Source organism: Verruconis gallopava, assembly GCF_000836295.1.
Source record: "Verruconis gallopava strain CBS 43764 unplaced genomic scaffold supercont1.30, whole genome shotgun sequence".
Lineage (NCBI taxonomy): Eukaryota > Fungi > Ascomycota > Dothideomycetes > Venturiales > Sympoventuriaceae > Verruconis > Verruconis gallopava.
The window spans coordinates 16,393-38,673 of record NW_015622166.1 but is presented as its reverse complement, the minus strand read 5'-3'; the positions used below and the strand labels follow the sequence as shown (position 1 = coordinate 38,673).

The window sequence follows — 22,281 nt, the reverse complement described above, 5'->3', positions numbered from 1 at the left end:
CGGGAGGGCAAACGACTCCCCCTTTTGATGCCCTCTCTTCATCGGTTGGTGGTTGCAACGCTGCAATGGCGGTCAAAGAAAGCAAGCCTATGCTTGCCTTGTTTGATTCTTTGGGCGTCAACCAAACAGCCGCCATCCGCGGTCTGAGGAAGAACGGGTCCGTTTGGTGAGGATGCATGCAAGATGATGCAAGCCAGAAGCGAAGATTGGCGACGAGCAAGGGAACACAGAGTAAGAAAGAAAACGAACAACGCGTGGGTTGATGGATAGACGGATAGACGGATGGATTTGATGGCTGTAAGGACGGATGGATGGGTGGACGGATGGCCTGTCAATGAATCAATTGAACGGAGGCTATCTATGGCATGTCGATTGGGCGCCATAGGGGAAGGCCGGGAAAGGCTGCGATGATGGCGAGCGTGGATGTGAAACTGACTCTCCTTCATGCAGGCCGTGACGAGGCCGGGGAGCGAGCGTGAATCGAGGTGGAGCTCACTGCAGCACACGGGCACTCTGACTTTGGTCACGGAAGGCAAACTTGGCAGCAGAGCGCACCTGGGGACACGGGAAAGACAAGGACGAAACGACCACTTGGCGGTGGTGTCGACGATGAGGACGATGATGAGGATGATGATGAGGATGATGATGAGGATGATGATGATGATGATGATGATGATGATGAACAATGTTGTGAACAATTGAAAGCGAGAGCTCAGGCGATGTGGAATCAGGCGTTCGAGGCAAAAAGCGTCAGTGTTTGGTGATGTAAGACATACCAAATATAGGAGCCGCTGGCAGGAAGAGCGCGGTACTTGTGTAAGTAGGCGGCGCGTACGCAGCAAGTTAGGGGGACGCGGGGGGTAAGGGGGATTGTTGAGGGCGCTGGACAGAAGCCCAGGCAAGCAGCGGCGCTTGGGGGGGTTTTGTGGGCTGGAGCCTCAGAGCAACGGGGAGGGGGGACGCTGACCATTAGGGGGTGGACGGAGGAGGGGTCGCCGATTGAGCGCAGCGCCCTGGCCGGTTCTGGGCGCTTGCCAGAACGCTACATGACCTGTGTAAAGCGGAACCACTCCAACAGGCACCGAGCAGAGGTCATTTAGCAAGCTGAACAATGCATGCAGCACAAGCGCAACAAGCCGTTTGGTGCCATTGCATCGGTCAATCCGCAGCGCCTGGCGCGACGCACCGGGCCCCGTACCGTGTCTGATCGTCGCCAAAGGCTGATGGAGAAAACGGAGGCCGTCAAAATGCCACAGTGACGGTGACGAGGACGGTGAAAGAAGCAATGACATGGACACGCTGACGGCTTCAGTGAGAGCAGACAATGGCAGACACAACGAAAATTAAGAAAAAAAATTAAAAAAAAAAAAAAAGAAGCTGGTGCGGCCTTTACGCCGGGTGCTGGAACGGCGTCTCAACATGACTTGTAGTGTGTTGCCTGTGCCCGTGCCCGTGCCCGTGCCTGTGCCTGTGGAATCGTCACGGCCGTCGTGATTATTGGCGTTGTTTTGCTGTTCCGGTGACGTGGATTGCCACCGCATCGACCACCCAAAGAGGAAGAAGAAGCCGCCGTTTGTTGGTGTGTCCTTCTTCTTCTTCTGCTGCTGCTGCTGCTGCTGCTGCTAGCGGTGCTTCTTCTCGCCGCTTCGTCTGCCGCCCGCGGGTTTGCCTTCTGCCGTTTGCCTCTTTGCCGTTTGCCTCTCCGGCTTGGCTGCCGGCGCTCCACCAAGGTTAGTGACACTGCTCCGGCCCCCAGTCGCGCATTGCCCAGCGGGCTGTGTTTGCTGGACTGTGCTGGAGTGTACCGCCCCGTTCCGGACCGTACTGCGCCGTTCTGTGCTGTACGGTGGCGTGCTGCAAAGTCTGCGTGCTCGCTCCGCCGTCCTCTCCCTCTGCCTGGCCGTCTCCTTCTCTCCCTCCTCACCTCGCGCCCTTTCACATCCTCTCTGCAATCCCACCCACACACACACTCTCTCTCTTTCTCTCTCAAACCGCCGACGCTGACCTGCGCCAGAAGGGCGTCTTGTGTTCCTTCTTGTTCATCGTCTTCTTCTTCTCCTTCCTCCTTTCTTCTTTGCTTTTCGCCTTCCTCTCCCCCCCGATTCGTCTCGTGTTTCGGCCCCTCTTGGCTGCTGTCCTCTCTCTGATCTCGATTGGGCTGCAAGACAAGCCTGAATTCTCTGTCTTCCCGCTCCTCGAGGCCCGGCCCAGGTACGTTGCTGGTCACCACCTCAGCCTGCTTGACTTCTTGCTCTTCCCTCCTTCCCTCCTCTCTTCCTCTTCCCTGCCCCGGCTTTGCTCGTTCTTCTCGTCCCCACTCTGCCACCTGACTGCCCTTTGGCTCTTCGCACCACAACTCAAACATCCACCCCCCCAGCCCACTTCGGCCGCTTGTCCTTTCACCGCCTTGTTCATCATCTGCCTTCTTGGACCTCACCGGTTCTTCCGACATCCACAACAACAACAACGTCTGCAACAACAAGGCTAACCCCTCCAGATACTTGGCCATCTCCCTGCCACCCACTCGCTCGTCTCGGCTGCTCTTATATCACACACACACACAGTCGTGCTCTAGCAGCAGACGACCTTCAGTATGACGACCATGGTACGTTGAGCACATCCCACGCCTTCACCCCGCTCCAGCCTCTCTACCTTGCTGGGACGTCCTCTGACTCTTCTTTGCAGGATCTCCGGGTCGGCAACAAGTACCGCATCGGCCGCAAAATCGGCTCCGGTTCTTTTGGCGACATCTACCTCGGTACGACGCCCTCGTGTCCTCCGCTGCTCGACACGTAACGGACATGTCGACAGTGCGTTGTTCGTAGCACACGGCGTGATACTGATCTGTTCTCCTTTGTAGGCACAAACATCATCTCCGGTGAAGAGATTGCCATCAAGCTTGAGAGTGTCAAGGCCAAACACCCACAGCTCGAGTATGAGGCTCGCGTCTACAAGTCCCTCGCTGGCGGTGTCGGTATCCCGTTCGTGCGTTGGTTCGGCACCGAATGTGACTACAACGCAATGGTCCTCGACCTGCTCGGCCCTTCCCTTGAGGACCTCTTCAACTTCTGCAACCGCAAGTTCTCGCTGAAGACGGTGCTGCTTCTTGCCGACCAGCTCATCTCCCGCATCGAGTACATCCACGCAAAGTCCTTCATCCACCGCGACATCAAGCCAGACAACTTCCTGATGGGCATCGGCAAGCGTGGCAATCAGGTCAACGTGATTGACTTCGGCTTGGCTAAGAAGTACCGTGACCCTAAGACGCACTTCCACATCCCCTACCGTGAGAACAAGAACCTCACCGGTACCGCTCGTTACGCGTCAATCAACACCCACTTGGGCGTCGAGCAATCCCGCCGTGACGACATGGAGTCTCTTGGCTATGTCATGCTCTATTTCTGCCGGGGCTCCCTTCCCTGGCAGGGGTTAAAGGCCGCCACCAAGAAGCAAAAGTACGACCGAATCATGGAGAAGAAGATGACAACCCCAACCGAGGTCCTCTGCCGCGGCTTCCCCAACGAGTTCGCCATCTATCTGAACTACACGCGCTCTCTCCGCTTCGACGATAAGCCGGACTACTCCTACCTCCGCAAGATCTTCCGCGATCTCTTTGTCCGTGAAGGCTTCCAGTACGACTATGTCTTCGACTGGACCGTCTACAAGTACCAGAAGAATGCACAGGCAATTGCACAGGCTCAGCAGAAGGATCCGGAAAACAAGGAGGCCGACACCTCCAACCAACCCCAAGCTGGAACTGCCAAGCCAACTGGTACCCGCAGCGGCCGCCCCGCCAACGCAGTGTAAGTTTGTACATTTCACTTATCTTTGCCTTGATTTGTTCTTGCAGACAAATGGAACGGTGCCGGCCCTCCGTGGGCGACACAGCAGTCCACAGTCCACGCACAAAAACGCTGTACAACCTCGATTGCGGCATGTCTCGATCGAGCCCAGATATTGTAACGCACGCATGGAACAGTGTGCTAATGTCTTGGTGCGACTCAGGGACAGCAGCGCTCGCGGTACGCGCGGCGGCACCGGGATGTGAGTGCCATGTCTGTAGGCTTTCAGCCTTGTGTTTGTAAGCACTGGTGCACATTTCTTAACTTGGTCTACCCCGCCCAGCCCTACAACCCCTCTCCTCGTTTCTTCCTTTCAAAATGGACAGCCAGTTTTCTGAGCGTGTACTGATTTATCTCGGGTGAGCAGACAGAGCAGTGCGCGCACTGGCACGATGCAACTTCGCTCACACACGCGCAAGGATGAGGCCAATAATTATTGAACATCGATGACGAGGCAGTCTTGTCGTGCATGATTATGAAATCAGCTGGAGCGTGACTGCCGTGGTTCATCTTTCTCCTAACAAACCACCACAACTCCTGTGAAACGCGGCGTCGCCGCTTGGTCGGCACCTAATGGCGGCACCATACACCATGTCATGTCGTATTGTGGTTTTCGGATCTCAATTTCCCGGCGCGGCGTGACAGCGTCTGCATAATACGTGAAGAGCATCGGTTCTGCATCAACGGACAAACACGAAGCGAAGCGTATTTTAAGTGGGCAGGGCTCTTCATCCTCTACCTCTCGGAACGTGTGAAACGCGGCATCGAGTGCACGAGTAACTTCTTACATGGGCAGCCCCCCCCCTCACCGCAGTCACTGTCAGTATTCGGCAATGTTGCTCTCAGGTGGTTCCTCTCCTTGCGCGTACATGGATTTTTGGTTCTCATTGTGTCGGTCTCTACTCAGTCAACCTAATTTGCCCCCATCCCCCCTTTGCCTTGCAATTTGAGTTTTTATTCCAGAATCAGTATAGCTTTACTCGAGAAAGATATGCACGATACGGCACAACGGACAACAGCAGCACCACAATACATCCCTTGGCATGTTCTACCAGCTTCTGGGGAGGTTCAACGAATAAAAACAAAAGTGGTCCGGGGACGTTTGCCACAACCAAAAAAAAACACCAAATTGTCATTTTTTTTTTCCAAGAGGTAGTTGCGGCGGTAGACGAAAGCAGTGGGGAAGGGCAAGACGAGGTGGGACGCGACTTTACAGCGCCGGCTACGGAATGAGCGCTTTTAGAACGCTTTTCACAAAGCTGAATGAGATGCTCATCGCGGTGCAAGGGAAAGACACTGAGGGAGCAGAAAAGGTCTCGTGTCTGTACGTTGGTTCCTGGCGGTTTTGATAGTTTAGCAATTCTATGCTCTCTTTTTTTTTTCCTTTAATAGAAGGCATCACGTTCTCGACCACTTTGCACCCCAAATTGTACGGTCTGCCTCGAACAGGAATATTGACCGTAGTACGGAGGCGACCGGATGTGCAGACGAACGTGGATGGAACCGCGGATCATGTGGGAACGCGCGTTGGCGTTTGTCCCCATGAAAACGTGCGTCCAGGAAATTACCTGTTTTGGAAAAATAAGATTCTTCGGCTTGGATTAGCCCTCGTCGCCGTCACTATTGAAGGAATCCAACCAACATCATTGTGAGCACTCTTGTGAGGACGAAATAAAAATTCCCCCTGGTGGAATTCATTGCGTTTTGCTTCATAAAGATGCTCCAGTGGAGATCAACGTGGTCGATATGCCCGCAGTGTCGGCTCCGTTTACTAGGTTCAGCATTGAACAGGAGGATCCTTCCTTCTACCAAAGCAACTTTGGCGACTCTAGAATCGGGAATGCTACGGCCGCCGTTGCGAGCACAGCTTATTTCATCGTCGACAAGGGCAAGGTTTCTGGCGACGTCGAGTTCACGCAGTGCGCAAGAAACGAAGCGATCGGGCAAGGAAATCGAAGCCCGCGACCATTCACCTCCGCCCATAGAGGATTTCGACACGCCGCCCGAGCTACGCGAGCCAACACGGAAAGAGGATGAGGGTCAAACAGATGGCACGTTTCCCGACGTGGGGGACAGTTTAGAGCCTGGCGGGCTGAGAGCCTCCCCAGAAGAGATGGCAAAGGCGGCTCGCAACTTTTTTGGAGACTCCCTGCCGCAGGGCGCGTTGACGCACACCGAGTTTATGATATACAAGAGAATGTACGGGGAGCCATCAGCCATAACGACTGATCACCTGGCCAAGACGTCTGGAGAAGGCCAGGAGGATAGCGCTGTGCTTCTCAGGGAGAATGAAGACGGTACCGTCGATGAGTTTGAATATGTCGAGGAACATGAGGAAATTGAGATGGTTGGCCGCGATGCGGAGCGGCATGGCGACAAAAACGACGACTTGGACGAGCTGACGGACGAGCCTGCTACCTTGCGCAGGCCGTTGATCGATCTGGAGGTTCAAGAGGCGCTCGCCACGGTGGAAGATACATCTCTCACGTTTGGCGAGATCGCGGAGGAGACGGGGCACTCGAGGTCCAGAACGCGAGATGAGATCCTGGAGGAGATTTACGAGAATTGGCCAGAGGACGACAATTTCGTCCGCACACATCCTTTCACGGAAGCGGGCAAGTTCGGCACGAAACCGTCGACGCTCCAACTGCCACGTGAGGCGTTTGTTGCGCCGGTCCAGGCCATGCTTTCAAACGTATCGAACAAGCATCTGATCGAGGCAGCGCACAAGTCCTTGGGCGGCATTGGCATTCCAGACTCCCCGTCCACGCCAGCGATTGGGCGCAACAAGGGACAACGGCCGGTGCCTCTGACGGCGATGCAGAGCAAGATGAGCCCGATGGAGTCAAATGTATTTGTGAGCAGCATCATGCCGCAGATGTACGCCAGCGCCGTCAGCGTGCTCGTGGAATGCAGAAAGAGAATGGGCAGCGCATGGCTGAGAGGGCTGATACGGAAAGAAGGTGGGCCCTTAGTGCTGGACGCAGGAGCTGGTGGAGCAGCCATTGTAGCGATCAGGGAGCTGTTGAGAGCGGAGTGGGAGAGCATGCAGGAAGACGATGGCAAAAGCAAGGAGCCAGACGCACAAGGGCGAAGCAGAGCGCCGGTAGGCAAAGCGACGGTGGTAACAGGCAGCGACTCGCTGCGGCACAAGGCCAGCACGCTGCTGGAAAACACGACGTTCATACCGCGACTGCCAGGCTACATCGACCCCACGGAGACGGAAAGCAACACGCAGCAGCCGCGAAAAAGGTACGATATCATTGTTGCGTCCCATGCGCTCTGGTCCCTGACGGAGGAGCACGAACGCAAAGCGCGCACGCAGACCTTGTGGTCGCTGCTCAACCCCAACGGCGGTCTTCTGATTCTTATCGAGAAGGGCGTGCCCAGAGGATTCGAAGTCATCGCCTCTGCGCGTGATCTGTTGCTTCGCAAGCACATCTCTTCCCCCGGAGATGAAAGCGTCGCGGAAGACCAGCGAAGTGCGTCAAAGGAGACCGGCGACAAGAAGGAGCGGTTCGCGGTGAAGGAGAAGGGGTGCATCATTGCGCCTTGCACGAATCACACACAGTGTCCGCTCTACCCGGTTCCGGGTGTCAGTCGTGGAAGGAAGGATTGGTGCTACTTCCAGCAACGGTACATACGACCTAGCTACCTCATGACGGTTCTGCAAGCGAAGGCCAGGAACCACGACGACGTCGAGTTCTCGTATCTGGCCGTGCAGAGAGGGGTCGACGTTCGCACCAAGGAGGATGATCTGCTCTTCGGCCAAGGTTTTGAGCAAAGAGATAGCGCGACGGAGAGGGCAAAGGCAGGATACGGTCCGAAACGATCGGGCAAGAGGGGAGGAGAGGAGGCGGGCGAGAGACAAAGCGAGAACCCAGCGGCGGCGGCGGAGGAGGAGGAGCAGGAGACCGGAGACGCCGCCCAGCAGCAGCAGCCGCAGCCACACCCGCTGTCGCTGCCTCGCATCGTCCCCGCGCCGCTCAAGCGCAAGGGCCACATCCTCCTGGACGTCTGCACGCCCTCCGGCACGTACGAGCGCTGGATGGTGCGGCGCGCTCTCGGCAAGCAGGCCTTCCGCGACGCGCGCAAGGCCAAATGGGGCGACCTGTGGGCGCTCGGCGCGAGCTCCACGGAGGCCCGCAGGGTCAAGCTCGGCACGCCGATCGAGGTCGTTCGCATGGCGACTAAGAGGGAGAGGGAGAGGTCCAAGGGGTGGCGCAAGGGCCGCGAAGGCGGAAGAGGAAAGTGGCAGTATGGCGAGGCGGCCATGGGTGCGTAGACGGTCCGGTTGGTGCGATCAATAGAAACTTCAGTCTTGCAACAACTAGTTCTGTGTAACGAATAAATCGTGTTTCCGGGGATCATGAGGTTGTATATATAGCTTACAGTATTATCTTCTATCTCCAGCATAGATTTCGTAGATCGGTGGAATTACCGGATGAACTTAGATAAGGTCGAACTTCACGATTTGGACTCCGTGCTTTTGCAGATGTTTTGCGGTTAATAATGGGTAATGAGGAGCCGTGCCAATCCATTTCAATCGCAACTGGCTTTCACGTCTCACTAAACGGCGTAAACGTGGATCAATTTCCGTTGTTTCTCCAGTTGCGTCATTGACGTATTGATGTAGGATTTGATTCTTTCCAATTTTGCGCCGCCAACCGCTTGGAAGCTCGCCAAATAAACCTTCCCCGTGTTGGAAACCATAGATGTAGCATTCACCAACAAGCCGATATCCACCAGGCACCTTGCGGGCGACGAGATGCTGTCTGCATCCTAGAACTACGACGATATCGTCTCCCCGCCTGGCCTCCGGTGGTCCTAAACCCATGTGGCCGTCAGAGGTCGTTATGAACGTGCGACCCTCACAAGCATTCAAGAAGGCGAAAGAGAATTGCTTGAGTGAACGCAGAAGAGGCTCGTCAGCTTGCTGGTCTCCTGTGCAGAGCACGCGCAAATAATAATTTACACAATCCACGACATTTTGAAGTGGGAGCGCATTCGGCTGCGAGCATGCTTCCGCAACAAGGCCAGCAACGATTGTGGTGCAGTAAGCCTCAAACTCGGCACTGTTATTATCTTCAGGGCGTCGACCCTGTGTGCCGCATGTGGACAAATTCTTCGTCACTTCGTGGGCAAACAGCTCAACTGCGCGGGAAATGGTTTGGGGGAAGGGTGTTGCATTCTTGACGGTCCCGACGCACACTCCGGCCACTCTTAGAACTCCGGGGGCTAACAGTCTCGCTTCCGATCGAGTCCAGCCATCGGCCGCATCCCGAAGCATGCCGACTGTTCGTCTTGGTACAGGCGATGCCCAAGTGGATTCTTCGGAGACGGTCTGCGCCAGCTCGAAGTTCGCAAGAATGTCCGCGCGTTTCTGATGGCATATCATCTTCCAGACCAAATCTCGATAAACTTCACTTAGTGAATTCCCATAGTCGGGTGTGATTTTGAGATCCCCTTCCACAACTTCCATCAGGCCAAGCATGCCGTACACTTTGTCCTTCGGATCGGTACATTCTGATGCCTGCCCGAGATGAAACAGTCCGATAGCCGTCTGTTTCTTTGCTGAAAGCACGACATTTGCTCGATGGATGCCATGGAATAAAGCTTCGAGGTTCTCTTTAGGGCTTTCTGATGCAACGCCTTTAGTTACGAGGGCGTTGATGGCTTTTTCCAGGACAAACCAACTGAGCGAAGACGAAGAAGACATAAACACAATGTTCTCCGGCTTAGGGAGAGCAGCTTCTTGAAGGATCCAGACTCGGTTAAACCACGAGTTGGCAAAGAAGTGAACAAGAGCTAGAACGTCAGTCTGACAAAGCGAAATGCGGTTATAAGAATCTATCCATGCGCGCTCTTGCTCATTTCTACTCTCAGCGATTGTGTTGTCTAGTAAGCGTACAGCGGGCAGGGATCCGAAGTCCGTCAAAAGCTGGAACGCTCTAGAGCCAGAATGATCGCTTTCACCTAACCAGACGATCACTTCCTGGGCACCGGTATATATGTCGCGCATAAGAAGAACTTGTCGCCCGCGTTCTTCCGGATCCGACTGGCATATGGAAAGCGCATCGATCCAGACAAGGCGATGACGGTCACGGTACCGAAGCTTTTTTAGAGCAGACTCGACATGCCTTGAAACAGAAAAGACCTTGTCACCGGCCACAGTCAGGTGAGCAGAGTATTCTCTCTCGCCCCAAGCATAGGATAAAGCAGTATATTGTCGTTGTGACGCAGAAGCGAGCGAAACTGTAAGAATGTTGATTGAAATCCACTCCTGTGGTTCTCCAGGCAAAATCTCAAGTAGCCGTATTTGTTTCCTCGCGTTGTTTAGGCGATTGTGGATGAATGGCCGGAGGCCTAAAGATGCGCTTGTCGAAGTTGTAGGTGGTAAATGACCCTTACAACAATATTTATGGCCGTCTGTCAAGGCGTTTGAAAGAAGGTCTTTCACGGGACTCATTTCCAGGAAGATGGAAATTGGCAAAAAAGACGACTTGATGCACACGGCGCTACGGCTTCTGCACCCCTTGAAGCCCAGTTGAAGGCAGGGAGACAACCCGGCGGCTAAGCCTTGTTATGAGTGGAGGATCCCATGCGCATGATCTCTGTGTCTGTTGCCTGTGACATGGCGAGGATCCAGAAGAAACGCAAGGACACTTGAAGACCTTTTTAGGGGAAAAATCACATCGGATCGTTGATCAATTGACAAGACATGGGAGCGCACTCACGGTCAACCCTCCTTTAGTCTATCCGCTTCACAATATCATGGATGGCGATGTGGATAACACCAATACTTTCAATTGTCGACGAGTCCATAATTTTCCATGCAGCTTTCTTCGACTCATCTCATTTGGGAATTTTCGTTTCCAGCAATATCATCTTCTCTTTAAGAGAATTTTCTTGCCTTAATGTGTCCACACCGCATCCCATAATGAGTTGAGCAACATCTACACATGGGTATTTGTAGAGAAGCTTGGATACGCTGGTCTCTCTCTCTCCATTTCTTTTTTCTTTTTTTTTAATCTTTTTAAACGGTTATTGTGCGGGTTCGACTCAATTCGATCTCTGTCATTATATTTAAAAGTGCGTCAATTTCATTGTCCACGTTAGTTACCATGATCTGCCAGATAGCAATTCCGTCCTGTAATAGTGTCAACTTCACATTATGTGTACCATTGGGCTGTTGTACATATGACTTGATTCGAACCTCATCGCTGAGTGAGTACTGCTTAAATAGAGCCTTTGTGATCCTCATTCTAAGTGCCTCTGTGTAAAATTCATCTTCACTACCGCTAGCAAGCGCCTGGGACGGCTTGCTTCCTTTTGTACGGAGTTTGGAGCGATCAGAGTCAGATGAGAAATGCACAGATTTCCTTGCTGTGTACTTTGGTTCAGAGCTTGAATTCAAGGCCTGTGGCATTGCATTCGCTATTATTTGAGATATTCGTATGGGTTGCACGTTTGGACGTCTTTTGTAGTAGTCATTATCATCATCACCTTCGTCATCGATACTTTCGCTTTTTGATGCGCGTCGTACCGCTTTAAGTGAGGGAGAACGGGACCATCGCCCACTAGCTGTTGCGCAAGGAGAATTTGAAACTTGACGTGTTGCACTGCGCTCACTCTTCCTGGACCTGGTCTCTTCCTTCTCAACTTCTCTGGGTTGTCTACCGCCCTCGTATACAGTGGGTGAAATACTGTGCTTTGATGAAGCGGTTGAGCCCTCCACGGGAAGTCGTTCACCTCGAGGGCGTTTTGTGCCTTTGTTTAGCTTATTCAGTGTTCCCTGCGAGTGTAATCTGTCCATAGAAGGGGCTGATTCAAACTTTTGCCTTGGATGAAAATCCTTAAAACGTGATAAATATGACGCTGAATTGTATGTAGAGCCAGAACCAAATCCTCTTTGGTGCTTCCGCCCTGGATGTTGTTTAGAAGCAGGAATATGTTCTAAGGGGATCGAACTATAGATAGGCAACCGTCCTCGGTCTTGCTTGTCTTCTTTTCCCCATGGACTTTGTTGCGTTCTACCGACTGCAACGGATCTACGCTCCTCGCGTAAACGAGAAGTCGATACTCTACTTTTATATAAAGGGCGAAGCCGTGGCGGCTGATTGAAGTAATCGGAGGGGAGCAATTCAATTTTATGATCTCGAAAAATAACTTGCGCATCATCGCATCCTGTCAAAAGTGTTGTGCAATACTTCGATCGGTATGGTATCATTTGCCTTTCGTAGCAATGAGGCCGAACGAATTCATACATTCGCTTTCCACTCCGTCGTCGAATTGACGGCGACAAGACCAGATAAGAAATGGTCATGGCAGCTTCGAGAGAATGATGTCAAAAAGAGTGTGGTGCGTTATGGATAGTATGCGACAGATTTATTCTCTTAGTGTCTCCTGATGCTAATATGTTTCAATCTCAGGTGTTTTACGAAAATGAGAAATAGCAGCCTGTCTTGTGAGGGATAGGTTTACGACCTGAAAAGGCAAGAAAAATCAGTGGATTGAATAACCCCCTTTGAATTTAACATACACTGAGAATCGTGTCAGACACCAGACAAAGAAACAATGTCGCCATTGTTTCTCTTGCGCGACTACTTAGCCAGCATAAAGGCTCCTTCTAATCTGTATAGTTTGAAAAATATCTCTTTCACCTTCCTACGATGATTAATGAACAAACATTATCGTGTCAACTTCTCCTCTATTTCTTAACGCTTTGTTTGGGATGGCGAAAGTCCTCCCTTTGTGGGTATGGGTCAACTTCATATAATTGCGATTTGCCGGGAGGTCATTTGACATAAAGACCCAGAACTACTCAGTGTACATGCTATGCTTCAGAAATGCGAGAGACCCGGCCTCTCCAAGCTATGCCTTTCACGTTCTATTTGCGTGAGATCGATTGACAAGTGATAAAGAATGCTAAGAACTGCAAAATGCGAGTATCGGAGTGCGAATATCATTAACGAAAAAGAGTAACTGTCAAACATACATGCGGCTATGAATGTTTCTTAAGCCAGGAGAATGGGTTGTTGACGCAAAGGACGTATGATATCCAATCCAAGTGGGTTGCTGCTATTCCTATGCCATGACATCAACTTTTAACGAACCAATTCGAAAGGGCCGCAGAGGCTGTATTTTCTCCGATCCCAGTTTCTGAACATCTAAAGGCAGTCTGCGCAGCATTCGCAGCAATCAGCGCAACATTCGCAACCCTCCTCGCAAACGAAGCAGCAGCAAAGAACTGCAAGACAGCTCGCCAGACAACCTCTATCCTTCTGTTGTTGAGGGGGGGGTCCTTGCTGATACTGCATTGGTGGAGGGCCTTGGTAGTATTGACCTTGTGGAGGTGCGTAACCGGGCTGTCCATAGCTATGTTCATCTCGTCAGTACGATGACCAGGGTAGTCGTATACGATGCGAGAACGGCCGAAGCGTACGCTTGAGGAGGATATTGCATTCCACCCTGCGGGGGACCGCCGTAATATTGTTGCGCAGACATGTCTTATCGTGCTAGGTGAATGTACAGGTCTATGGTATCTGCTGTCAGCGCAATTTTCTCCTCTGTGCTGGTCACGATAGGGGGGACATTAAATATGCACTCACATGATAATTTAAGTACAATATGTTTGATATCAGCAAGAAAAACAGCGCGAAGATATAGGCGCACGTATGTTATGTACAAAAGGGGAGAGAGAAGTCGAAGGTTATGAAGGGGAGGAAACAGAGTTGCGGTCGACGACGCTTGGAGTTCCAGAAGTAAGAACAACTGGCCAATGATCCGACCATTTAAAAGCGGGGGCACGACCACACTGCCCTCTCACAAGTCGTCCATGTGCTGCAGCAGCGGCGATAAACAGGCGCGAGCAGCCAGCATCGCTAGCAAGGCCCAGTGGCCCACGGAAGAGCCAACGGGCGAATGTGCGAGCGGATGCTCAGCCACAACAGCCCAACGCAGCTGGTCATCATCTGCAGCCTCTGCCGACACGCTTGAACACTGCCCTCATCATTACGGCATGGGCTTGCCCTGCTGCTGCTTGGTGCAAAGGACCCGCCGGACTGTGCTGGGCTAGTTCTAGTGGCCGAGCCACACCGCGGTTGGTCTGAACGGTCTGGTTCCTGTGTCTCGCAACCGTCGTCAACAGCCATGTGATGCCCGACTACACGGACAGCGCATTGCCATGCCAGCTGTTCTGCTCAAACACTTTATATGACAGGTACACAACTCCTAGTGTTTCAAGAGTCAGCTGAGCTCGCATTTCGACCATTTCAGCACCGAGGAGCCTTTGCGTCTCCGGACTGCCGTGCACAAGCTTTTTGCCAAGATCGACAAGCTAATCTGCTTCGAAGGCGCAGCGCCTGTGTGACAAATCGTGTGCCATGCTCTGTCCAGGGCTGGCGAAGAAAAAAAGAAGCCGTTTTCCAGTGGCGCAGAGTGATATGAAACGTCGGTATGAGCAAAACGAAGAAGACTAAAATTCGGTCCATTGTTTGGCCTTCGTATTTGGACTTTCGATTGACTATACTATGCAATGGTGCGATGCGCGGAATTCCACAGCAAGGAAATTCATTGCGAGCCAAGGCTCAAGATGGCTGATGACGCCTCTCCATGTCGACCAATTTTCGTTTCTTTCATACACCCAGCGCTTGCTTCGCAGCGGTCCACAATGCATCACGATCAGACGTATCAGTAGTCTGCACACACGACGTCATGAACGACGCCCATGAAGCATCTGCCGCCGTTGAAAACTGAGCGATTAGATCTGGACATTTCGTCTTCATGTACCACGCGCCGCCACCAAAGCTGCTGGCATCGTCGCCGTTGACGAGGTCCAGCACTGCGGCAGGCGATCCGGCCGCACTAACTTTATCCGCGCCGACGACGGCAGTGGCATATTCAGAAACGAATTCTGGCGACATCATGCACCGCGTACCTTTACCTGGTGTCCCTGGGGCCGGGAAGTGGTTCATCTTGTACTTGAGCTGGCCTGACTCAAAGAGTTCCCAGGCCATGATTGCGGCTTGTGCCCCTTTGGTGGTGATGCCATACTTGGCGAAAGCAGAGTTGAATGCAGGCGCTGCTTGGTTGGCTGTTGCGCATTCGTCTGGATAAGGTGCGCTCGAGCACGTACTCGATTGTGGCGCAATTGCAAGCACCATATCGGCGGTGATGAGGCCGACGTCGCCGTCGCCGCCGGTGCTGCTGCTGCTGTCACTCGAGATTGGGGAAGAAATCGCTGACGCAGTATGTGGGGTCTGCGCTGCTGCTGCTAATCACTTGTTAGTCGGCCTGAATGCAGCGTATCTGATCCGTCATGCGGAATCGGGAGAGTTACTAGGAGTATTTAAGGCAGAGGTTGTTGTGGGTGCCTGTACTATAGATGTAGCGAATGAGGCTAATGGAGACGATTGTTGTTGTGATTGGGGCTTCGCCGTTGGCGTGTTTTGAGAGACTGGTGATACCGCTGAGGACGGGGACTGGCCTGGCTCAAGATAGATGGTAGTTGTAAGATACAGAATGCCGTTTGAGATAACACCACCTGGAGGTGGAGTGTACACGGCTTGGGCATTCTGCTGAACAACTGCTATGGATGATGTTGACGATGGTGATGATGAAGATGCTACAGCCGAAGAAACTGCTTGGGAATGTTTCGGGAAATCACCATGACCTGGATGAACCCACCACCGCGGCGCAGCTGCTGAGAAGCATACTAGAAGCAGAATTGTATTGAGCGTACGTGCGGGCACCATTGCTGGTCCTTTGTGCAAAGACTTGTAGGCGGTTTCTTTGCAAAGCGTTTCGAGAAACAGATTGTTTATAAATGAGCGAATGTTGGCCTTCCTGAAGGTCACAGAGATTGTGAAGAAAAGAAAAATGAAGATTAGGATGTCACGTTCAAAGAGCGCACCTCGGCCGAAAAAGAATGTATGCCCACTCAGACTTGTGCACAGCACGAGTGCAAGTAACAGGCAATAACAATGATGCTGCTCAAGCAATGATATACAGAAGTAGCACGGCACTTGGACATGACAGACATTTTAACGCGACTTACGATCCCAGGGGCAAAGCCCCTAGTGCGTATGATAGTGTTCGGCACAAGCGAAAGGCATGGTCCTTGTGCGGACAGCACTTTGCTGTCCAGGACAAAGACGGGCTTCGACACGCCTTAGATGACGATCAGTATGTGTCAAGGAAGCGCTGGCAATGGTCGACGGTCGATTGTCAGGGGCCACATCGGTATGGGTTGTGTTTCGGGCTGTGAGGCGTGCCATTGGCTGCGCAGAAAGAGTTTGGAAACGAAGGTAACGTCTTGGCTCGGCATCAACGAGGAAAGGCTGGTGACTCCATTGATAACTTCTGGACGAAAAGTGGAAGGCCTCTGGGACCTTTTGGGTTAGTTGAGGCAGCGTTGATAATGGGGAAGAACCCATGGCGTCGCCGCAGTAGGGTTGCGTGTGGGTGAATGCGTGCGGGCAAAGGGCTGAACTGTCCAGGATGTCGGGGTGAAATCTCGGCGAAAGAATCACCGCGCGATGCCTAATTCATCCACGGCATGGCATTTCAAACTGCAATTTTCTGAGAACATCGACTACCAAGGCGGCGACGTTCGCGAGCGTCCAGTCTACCAGCTCTTCTGCATGTTCAAACAGCCGTGGGTGTGTGCTTCATGCCTCGCGAAAGGGTTTCGTGTCTCTCGTAGAGTGCAGAGGGCCGCCCTGAGTAACAGTCAGTCTTTACCAGTTGCAAGAACTTTGAATCGAACGCTTTGGCAACTAATCAGCCAATAGTCAGCCCACTACGACAAGCGGATGTGTCCAGTGCTACCATATATCCAGCACTCCTCTCACGTGCTCGACGCATAGCTGCGGAACATAAGCTGTTGTCCAAGCAGCTGGAGAACGACTATTCTCTTGCGATTGCGAAGAAGGCGGGCGCTTTGGCGTCCATAGTCGACGAGCTGCAGAAATGGGAGAAGGCAAACGAGTCGTTGCGTGAGCTCCAAGAGCTCCTGCGTGACCCGGCTACAGATGCGGAGCTGAAAACGCTGGCGTCTGAAGATCTCGAATCCACAGTGGCACAGCTGCATGGTGCTTCGCAAAGTCTTACCGCCTCGCTGGTCCCAAAGCACCCATTTGCGGATCTGCCATGTCTCATAGAGATACGACCTGGTGCTGGCGGATCAGAGGCGGGGCTCTTTGCTCATGACCTGCTACAGATGTACAAAGGCTTTTGTTCAAGCAGGGGGTTGCGAGCTACGGTTCTTGAAGAGAAGAGGGACGATGGCACAAATGGGATGGCAATTGTGGAAGCTGTCTTGTCTGTCGAGTCGCCCGGAGCGTACGGTATTTTAAGATGCGAGGCCGGCGTCCACAGAGTACAGCGCGTGCCGGAGACCGAGAAGATGGGCCGTACACATACAAGCTCTGCTTCTGTCATGGTGTTGCCTTCCTTCAGCGACGGCGCTGTTGAAGAGATGGACATTGATGATCCCAAAAGCGACTTCTACGTCGATCCCTCTGAGGTTCGAGTGGACGTTATGCGCGCATCTGGCGCAGGCGGCCAACACGTCAATCGTACAGAGTCCGCCGTCCGCCTTACCCATATCCCGACCAATACCGTAGTCTCCATCCAGACAGGACGTTCGCAGCTGCAGAATCGGAAAACGGCGTGGGAGATCTTGCGAGCACGGTTAGCCCAATCACGAAGGGAGAAACGGGAAGAGGAGATGCTCGCCATGCGGAGGAGCGTTGTGGGGGTAGCCAAGATTGGTCGTGGGGATAAAATACGAACATACAACTGGTCACAGCAGCGTGTCACCGATCACCGGAGCGGCCTAAGCGTGCACGGAATAGATGGTATCATGGCTGGCGGTCCCAATTTAGAAAAGCTCATGGACAGCGTGCGGAAATGGATGGTAGAAAAAGAGGTCGAGAGTATGATTGCTGAAGTCAAGGATAACGAGAATGGAGAGATCGCGACGTCAAAGTCTCCTCGAGAGTAGGGTTTAGCTCTACGTCAGTGAGCACTTGCGGACTGCTAGCCATGATGAGATGCTTTTCCAGAACTAAAGTCACACTGAACTGTTGACGAGGGCTCATTTCATGAGCTAATCATTTCCTGGTTATTGCCTTAATTGTACATTACCACAAAAGTCTCAAAGACATCTTTCTTGACATCAAAAGCTGTCGAGCACACTAAATTTAGAAGCAACAGCTTAAACGGTAATGGCACAAAATGAAAGCATGCTACCGGATATGTGGAAATTTAGCTATCCTCTTTATGACGATTTATGATTGAAGCCGAGCCTAAAAGCAGGAGGCCGATGATCTACATCAAGATGAGCTCTGGTCCCGCCTCTATTCCATGAAGACCTCTGGGAACACAAATTAATCCTCCAGATTTCGCATAGGGTATATCGAGAAACAAAACCTAAACGCCAAACCCTTGAACCTTTGTTATCCAAGCGCGAAATACGTTCTGAGTGGCATATTACGCCGAGTCTTTTCCGCCACTCTTTTCCTTCTCGAACATGCTCTGCAACTTGTTTTTCGCATCCTCGAATGTGCTTGAGATCCACTCCCACCACTTGTGCAGCTTTCCTTTGTGAGAATCCTCGGGCTGTGTTGTTTGCACCGGGTTTTTCGGAGCTTTGGTTGGATCCAAAGGATCTGGTGTCAGGAGTGTGGCCGGCTCAACAGGGTTGAGGGTAGGAGTTGGTCCTTCAGTCGAGGAAAGCGGAACAATGGCAGTATCTTTACCCACGCCTTCCGACGGTGGGTCGTAAGGGGTCTCTATTTGTGGGGCATCGGTATCTGTGTGCTGGCCTACAGGCTTGAATGGCAATCTAATTGTTCCGTTATTTGGAGCAGGATTGATGCCTAAGGTATCGCAAACGATGTTATAAAGCTCTATGTTCTCTATGCCTACAATTAGTTTAGCCATTATAAGCTTATGAGCCACTCACGAAAAGGCATGACTCTACTCCCTGCTGGATGCGGGAAAGCTGGTCCTCGAGCCACAAATATGGCTCGCATAAGACTATTCTCGAAATCGTATCCATGTAAACCTCGAGGGTGATATATCAGTCCTTCCTTTTTTGCTTTGGCCACGTCGAATTCTTTCTTGGGCGCAATGGCCCAGCCTGCGTCTGGAACGATCCAAAGTGGAGCGATTCGAGGGTTTTTGGAGAAGTGGTAACGTTCCGGCATATCTTTGTCGCGCAGATAGATATGCAAGTGAGGCATATCCTTCGTCTTCTGCTTAAGTTGATCATACATTGCTTGAGTCTTTGATGGATCTTTTGGGCGGATGCCATACAAGGGCCAACCGTCCACATGAGCGATATCATCGACATCCAGGAGATCCTCAAGTTGAACGACCCGATCCGTAGAAGTCGTAGCCATGCCATGATCAGAGACAACGATAACATTGACAATGTCTGTAAGATTGCGTTCCTGGAGGCCCTCAAAGATCTGTCCGAGCATTGAGTCGGCCATTCGAATAGTTTGCCTAATCTCCGTGCTGTTGGGACCATAGTTGTGGCCATCAACATCCACGTTAGGTACATAAGCTGCAATAAGTTGTGGACGCGGATTGTCCTTCATTGCTGCAGGACTGTCTGGGCCAGGCAGATCTAGCAACTGTAATATTCGCTCGGCCTTACGGCTAAGATCCTCCTTCCCGTTGTACTTATCTACATAGGATGTAGGAACATTGCCAATGGCGGCTTCGGAGCCAGGCCACATATGAACTGCAGCCCTCACGCCTTGAAGTTCTGCCGTGAGCCATAATGGCTCACCCCCCCACCACTTGCTCTGCAATGACTGCTGTGGATGAGTGTAGTAGAATTCAGATTGATCTTCCGGGTCCCAGAATGTATTCCCGACAATCCCATGCGCTTCAGGATATAGGCCTGTCACCATTGTATAATGATTTGGGAACGTAACGCTTGGGAAGCTCGGCATCATGTATAGTGGCGATACGCCCTCCTGAATAAACTTGTTCAAAGTCGGTGTTAATCCACGCTGTAGGAAATCGGCACGGAATCCGTCAAGTGAGATTAGAATCGTGGTTGGCGCAAAAAGCGTTGAGCCATTAGATAAGGGCAATGCTAGTCGAAGTCTTTCTTGCGTTTCCCTCGAGTTGCGCGTTGCTCGGTACGCGCCGTAAAGTAGTGAGAGCAAGAGCAGGATAATTGCAGCGTGTAGCAAATATCGCTGTGCTGAATTTCGCCTCTTTATGGAATGTACGTCTAGTCGCTCTTGTACCTGGAGGGAGCGCTGCAGATCCTCTTCTGAAGAAGACCTCGATGGCGACTGCGATGGCTGGCCTCCTTCTTCCATATCATATAGCAGTTCGCTCTCCATCTCTCCCCTTTTAAGACGCTCTCTGTGCCGCCTAGAAGATTTCCGTAACCGTTTCGCAGTCTTCTTTAAGGGAATCTCGTTCTCTTTAAACTCGCGATATCGTCCCAAGTTGAACGCGCCTCTTGAAATCTGTATTCCGTGTTTACTCCGTCCCGTCGCAGTACTCTCGTAGTCATCCTCAAGTACATCTTCATCTTCATTGCTTTCATCTTCGGACTCCTCCCCCTTAGATTCGCGAGTAGCGCTTGCGTCGTCCTCGTCCACATCCCGCGCATCCGCGTCGTAGCTTTTGCGTGACAGCAAACCGTCTTTCTCGGAGTCGATATTTGCCATAATATCGCATAAATATCGGTAATAGCGAACCGTCGTGGTCGCACCAACTTGTTGAATCAAAGAGGAAGTTCAAACACATCAACAATTCGCGCTACTGGGGTCCCGCAGCTCTTGAGACCCTGATTCCGCCTATGGTAAGGGGCACCACTTTGCACTCGGATCTGCTCGCGTCACATTTCCACTACCAGCGTGAACAATAAACTTTAGACATATCAAGGCTCTCTGGAACTGCGTTCGTAGTTTTTGAGTTCATATAGAAAATGTTAAAATCAGATTATTTACGCAAGGTCGAACCCCGCAGTTGAAGTAATTTCTTGTCAATTCGCTTGGGAGACTGGAGGTCATAGGATATCCTAAAAGACAGTTTATTCTGTAATTGGGGAAACAAGATATGGAGAACATCGAATGTAGTGCCCATTCAGCCATATGCTGAAGAAATGGATGGATTGCTACACGAAATGCAAGGGGTTTCACTCTCGGCAGCCCAGTATGAGACGCTGTATCAATGATATTTTTCAATTAGCGAGACATAGCATCTCGCAAAAGCGTGATATCAGTCATGCTTAACCAAAGCACTCAGCCTACGTAAAAATTGCTTTGTAATGAAGCTCAAGTGCCTTGTAATGTCAAAAGAATGTTGACTAGAGTTAGACAAAGCAAGGGGAATACGAAATGCTTCTCATCAATACAGCCAGATCAAACTTCGGTAATCGAGTTTGCCCTGAAGTTGCCAAGAAAAATTGGACACGGTCAAATGCCATGTTATTGCCCTTTTTGACCCATCTACAAACCTTCCGGGTGTGTCTATCACTTCTCTTCTAAGATTCATGTATGCACCCCGCCTCTGAATTCACAACAGCCGAAACATCCCCATTATCACATCCGCGGATATGTTTCGGAACTTCATTTACCAAGAAACACCTTTTTCTAAAGATGTGAGACTCCCACCAGATGAGTTTGAGAATATTGATCATCTGTAGTTTCAATACCAAGTCACCAAGCAGCTGCTCTAGGTACATGCAAAATTCTAAACATGTCCGAAATTCGAGCGATTCATCTTTGAATGACTTTGTAAAGTGCTTGGTGAATGCCTGTCACTAGTCCTCAGGATAGCGGGGTTCGGCTGAAGGATGGCCCTAAAGGCTGATTCTGGCGGTAGATATATATAGAGCCTTTTTTGAATCAATCAAGCGTTAACAACCAATATCTCGAAAAGACCAAAAAGGGTCATGAATAACTAGCAGCATGAAACAAGCATCCAAAGCAGAGGTGAATTTTGATCCAAGCGGTGGTACACGAGACGTAGACCACGACAACTTTGGGAATGCTATAGACAACAAGAGTCCCGCTACGAGGGAAGAATATGAAAATGCTGTGAAGGCGATATATGAGAGGCTCCATAACCTTGCGTCGATAAAAGGGCTTGTCAAGCTGGACCTTACAGCTGGCCATCCGTATCTCTTTCTGGACGGACGAGAAGGAGGGATAAAGATTCTGAACAGGTGTAACAGTACTCCAGATGTAACCGTTCGAATGCGTCCGCAAACTGTCCTTCACATCGTCGAAGGACTGATGGACACTCGCTACGGACATATGTTCAACCACATTCAGTCGACAGGGAATTTACGGATGGGAATTCGATTTGCAGATCTTCTTTCTCCTCGAGCACCAGCAGCGCCCCCTGACTTCAGAACGTACAAGAATCTTCCACAGCCAACGACCGATATTCGACA

The 22,281-nt window shown here is 51.6% G+C and overlaps 7 protein-coding genes across 9 annotated transcripts; 4 read left to right on the top strand and 3 right to left on the bottom strand.

Moving 5' to 3' along the window:
- Positions 1 to 65: 65 nt before the first annotated feature.
- Positions 66 to 764, top strand: PV09_07480 (uncharacterized protein; the record flags this gene model as incomplete). The annotated part of the gene is made up of 2 exons (XM_016361250.1): positions 66 to 166; positions 533 to 764. The coding sequence occupies 2 exons, from the start codon at positions 66 to 68 to the stop codon at positions 762 to 764; spliced, it is 333 nt and encodes a 110-aa protein (XP_016210825.1).
- Positions 765 to 1,618: 854 nt separating this feature from the next.
- PV09_07479 lies at positions 1,619 to 5,236 on the top strand. 3 transcript variants are annotated; one of them, XM_016361249.1, is made up of 6 exons: positions 1,619 to 2,211; positions 2,498 to 2,605; positions 2,686 to 2,758; positions 2,861 to 3,803; positions 4,006 to 4,081; positions 4,210 to 5,236. In XM_016361249.1, the coding sequence occupies exons 2-5, from the start codon at positions 2,594 to 2,596 to the stop codon at positions 4,046 to 4,048; spliced, it is 1,071 nt and encodes a 356-aa protein (XP_016210824.1). In that variant the 5' UTR covers positions 1,619 to 2,211; positions 2,498 to 2,593; the 3' UTR covers positions 4,049 to 4,081; positions 4,210 to 5,236. The 3 variants fall into 3 exon arrangements, with proteins under 3 accessions (XP_016210824.1, XP_016210822.1, XP_016210823.1); XM_016361247.1 differs by lacking the exon at positions 4,006 to 4,081; XM_016361248.1 differs by having other exon boundaries at positions 1,619 to 2,605.
- Positions 5,237 to 5,468: 232 nt separating this feature from the next.
- On the top strand, positions 5,469 to 8,312 carry PV09_07478 (uncharacterized protein). Its single transcript, XM_016361246.1, has one exon. The coding sequence runs from the start codon at positions 5,560 to 5,562 to the stop codon at positions 8,125 to 8,127; it is 2,568 nt and encodes an 855-aa protein (XP_016210821.1). The 5' UTR covers positions 5,469 to 5,559; the 3' UTR covers positions 8,128 to 8,312.
- On the bottom strand, positions 8,293 to 10,311 carry PV09_07477 (uncharacterized protein; the record flags this gene model as incomplete). Its single annotated transcript, XM_016361245.1, has 1 exon — positions 8,293 to 10,311. The coding sequence occupies one exon, from the start codon at positions 10,309 to 10,311 to the stop codon at positions 8,293 to 8,295; it is 2,019 nt and encodes a 672-aa protein (XP_016210820.1).
- Positions 10,312 to 14,329: 4,018 nt separating this feature from the next.
- On the bottom strand, positions 14,330 to 16,275 carry PV09_07476 (uncharacterized protein). Its single transcript, XM_016361244.1, has 2 exons — positions 15,184 to 16,275; positions 14,330 to 15,117 (listed from the first exon to the last, which is right to left on the bottom strand). Exons 1-2 carry the CDS (start codon positions 15,596 to 15,598, stop codon positions 14,480 to 14,482), a joined length of 1,053 nt encoding a protein of 350 aa, XP_016210819.1. The 5' UTR covers positions 15,599 to 16,275; the 3' UTR covers positions 14,330 to 14,479.
- Positions 16,276 to 16,381: 106 nt separating this feature from the next.
- Positions 16,382 to 18,173, top strand: PV09_07475 (uncharacterized protein; the record flags this gene model as incomplete). The annotated part of the gene is made up of 2 exons (XM_016361243.1): positions 16,382 to 16,574; positions 16,637 to 18,173. 2 exons carry the CDS (start codon positions 16,382 to 16,384, stop codon positions 17,848 to 17,850), a joined length of 1,407 nt encoding a protein of 468 aa, XP_016210818.1. The 3' UTR covers positions 17,851 to 18,173.
- PV09_07474 (uncharacterized protein) lies at positions 18,073 to 20,585 on the bottom strand. The gene is made up of 2 exons (XM_016361242.1): positions 18,814 to 20,585; positions 18,073 to 18,766 (listed from the first exon to the last, which is right to left on the bottom strand). Exons 1-2 carry the CDS (start codon positions 20,546 to 20,548, stop codon positions 18,339 to 18,341), a joined length of 2,163 nt encoding a protein of 720 aa, XP_016210817.1. The 5' UTR covers positions 20,549 to 20,585; the 3' UTR covers positions 18,073 to 18,338.
- Between the last annotated feature and the right edge of the window lie 1,696 nt (positions 20,586 to 22,281).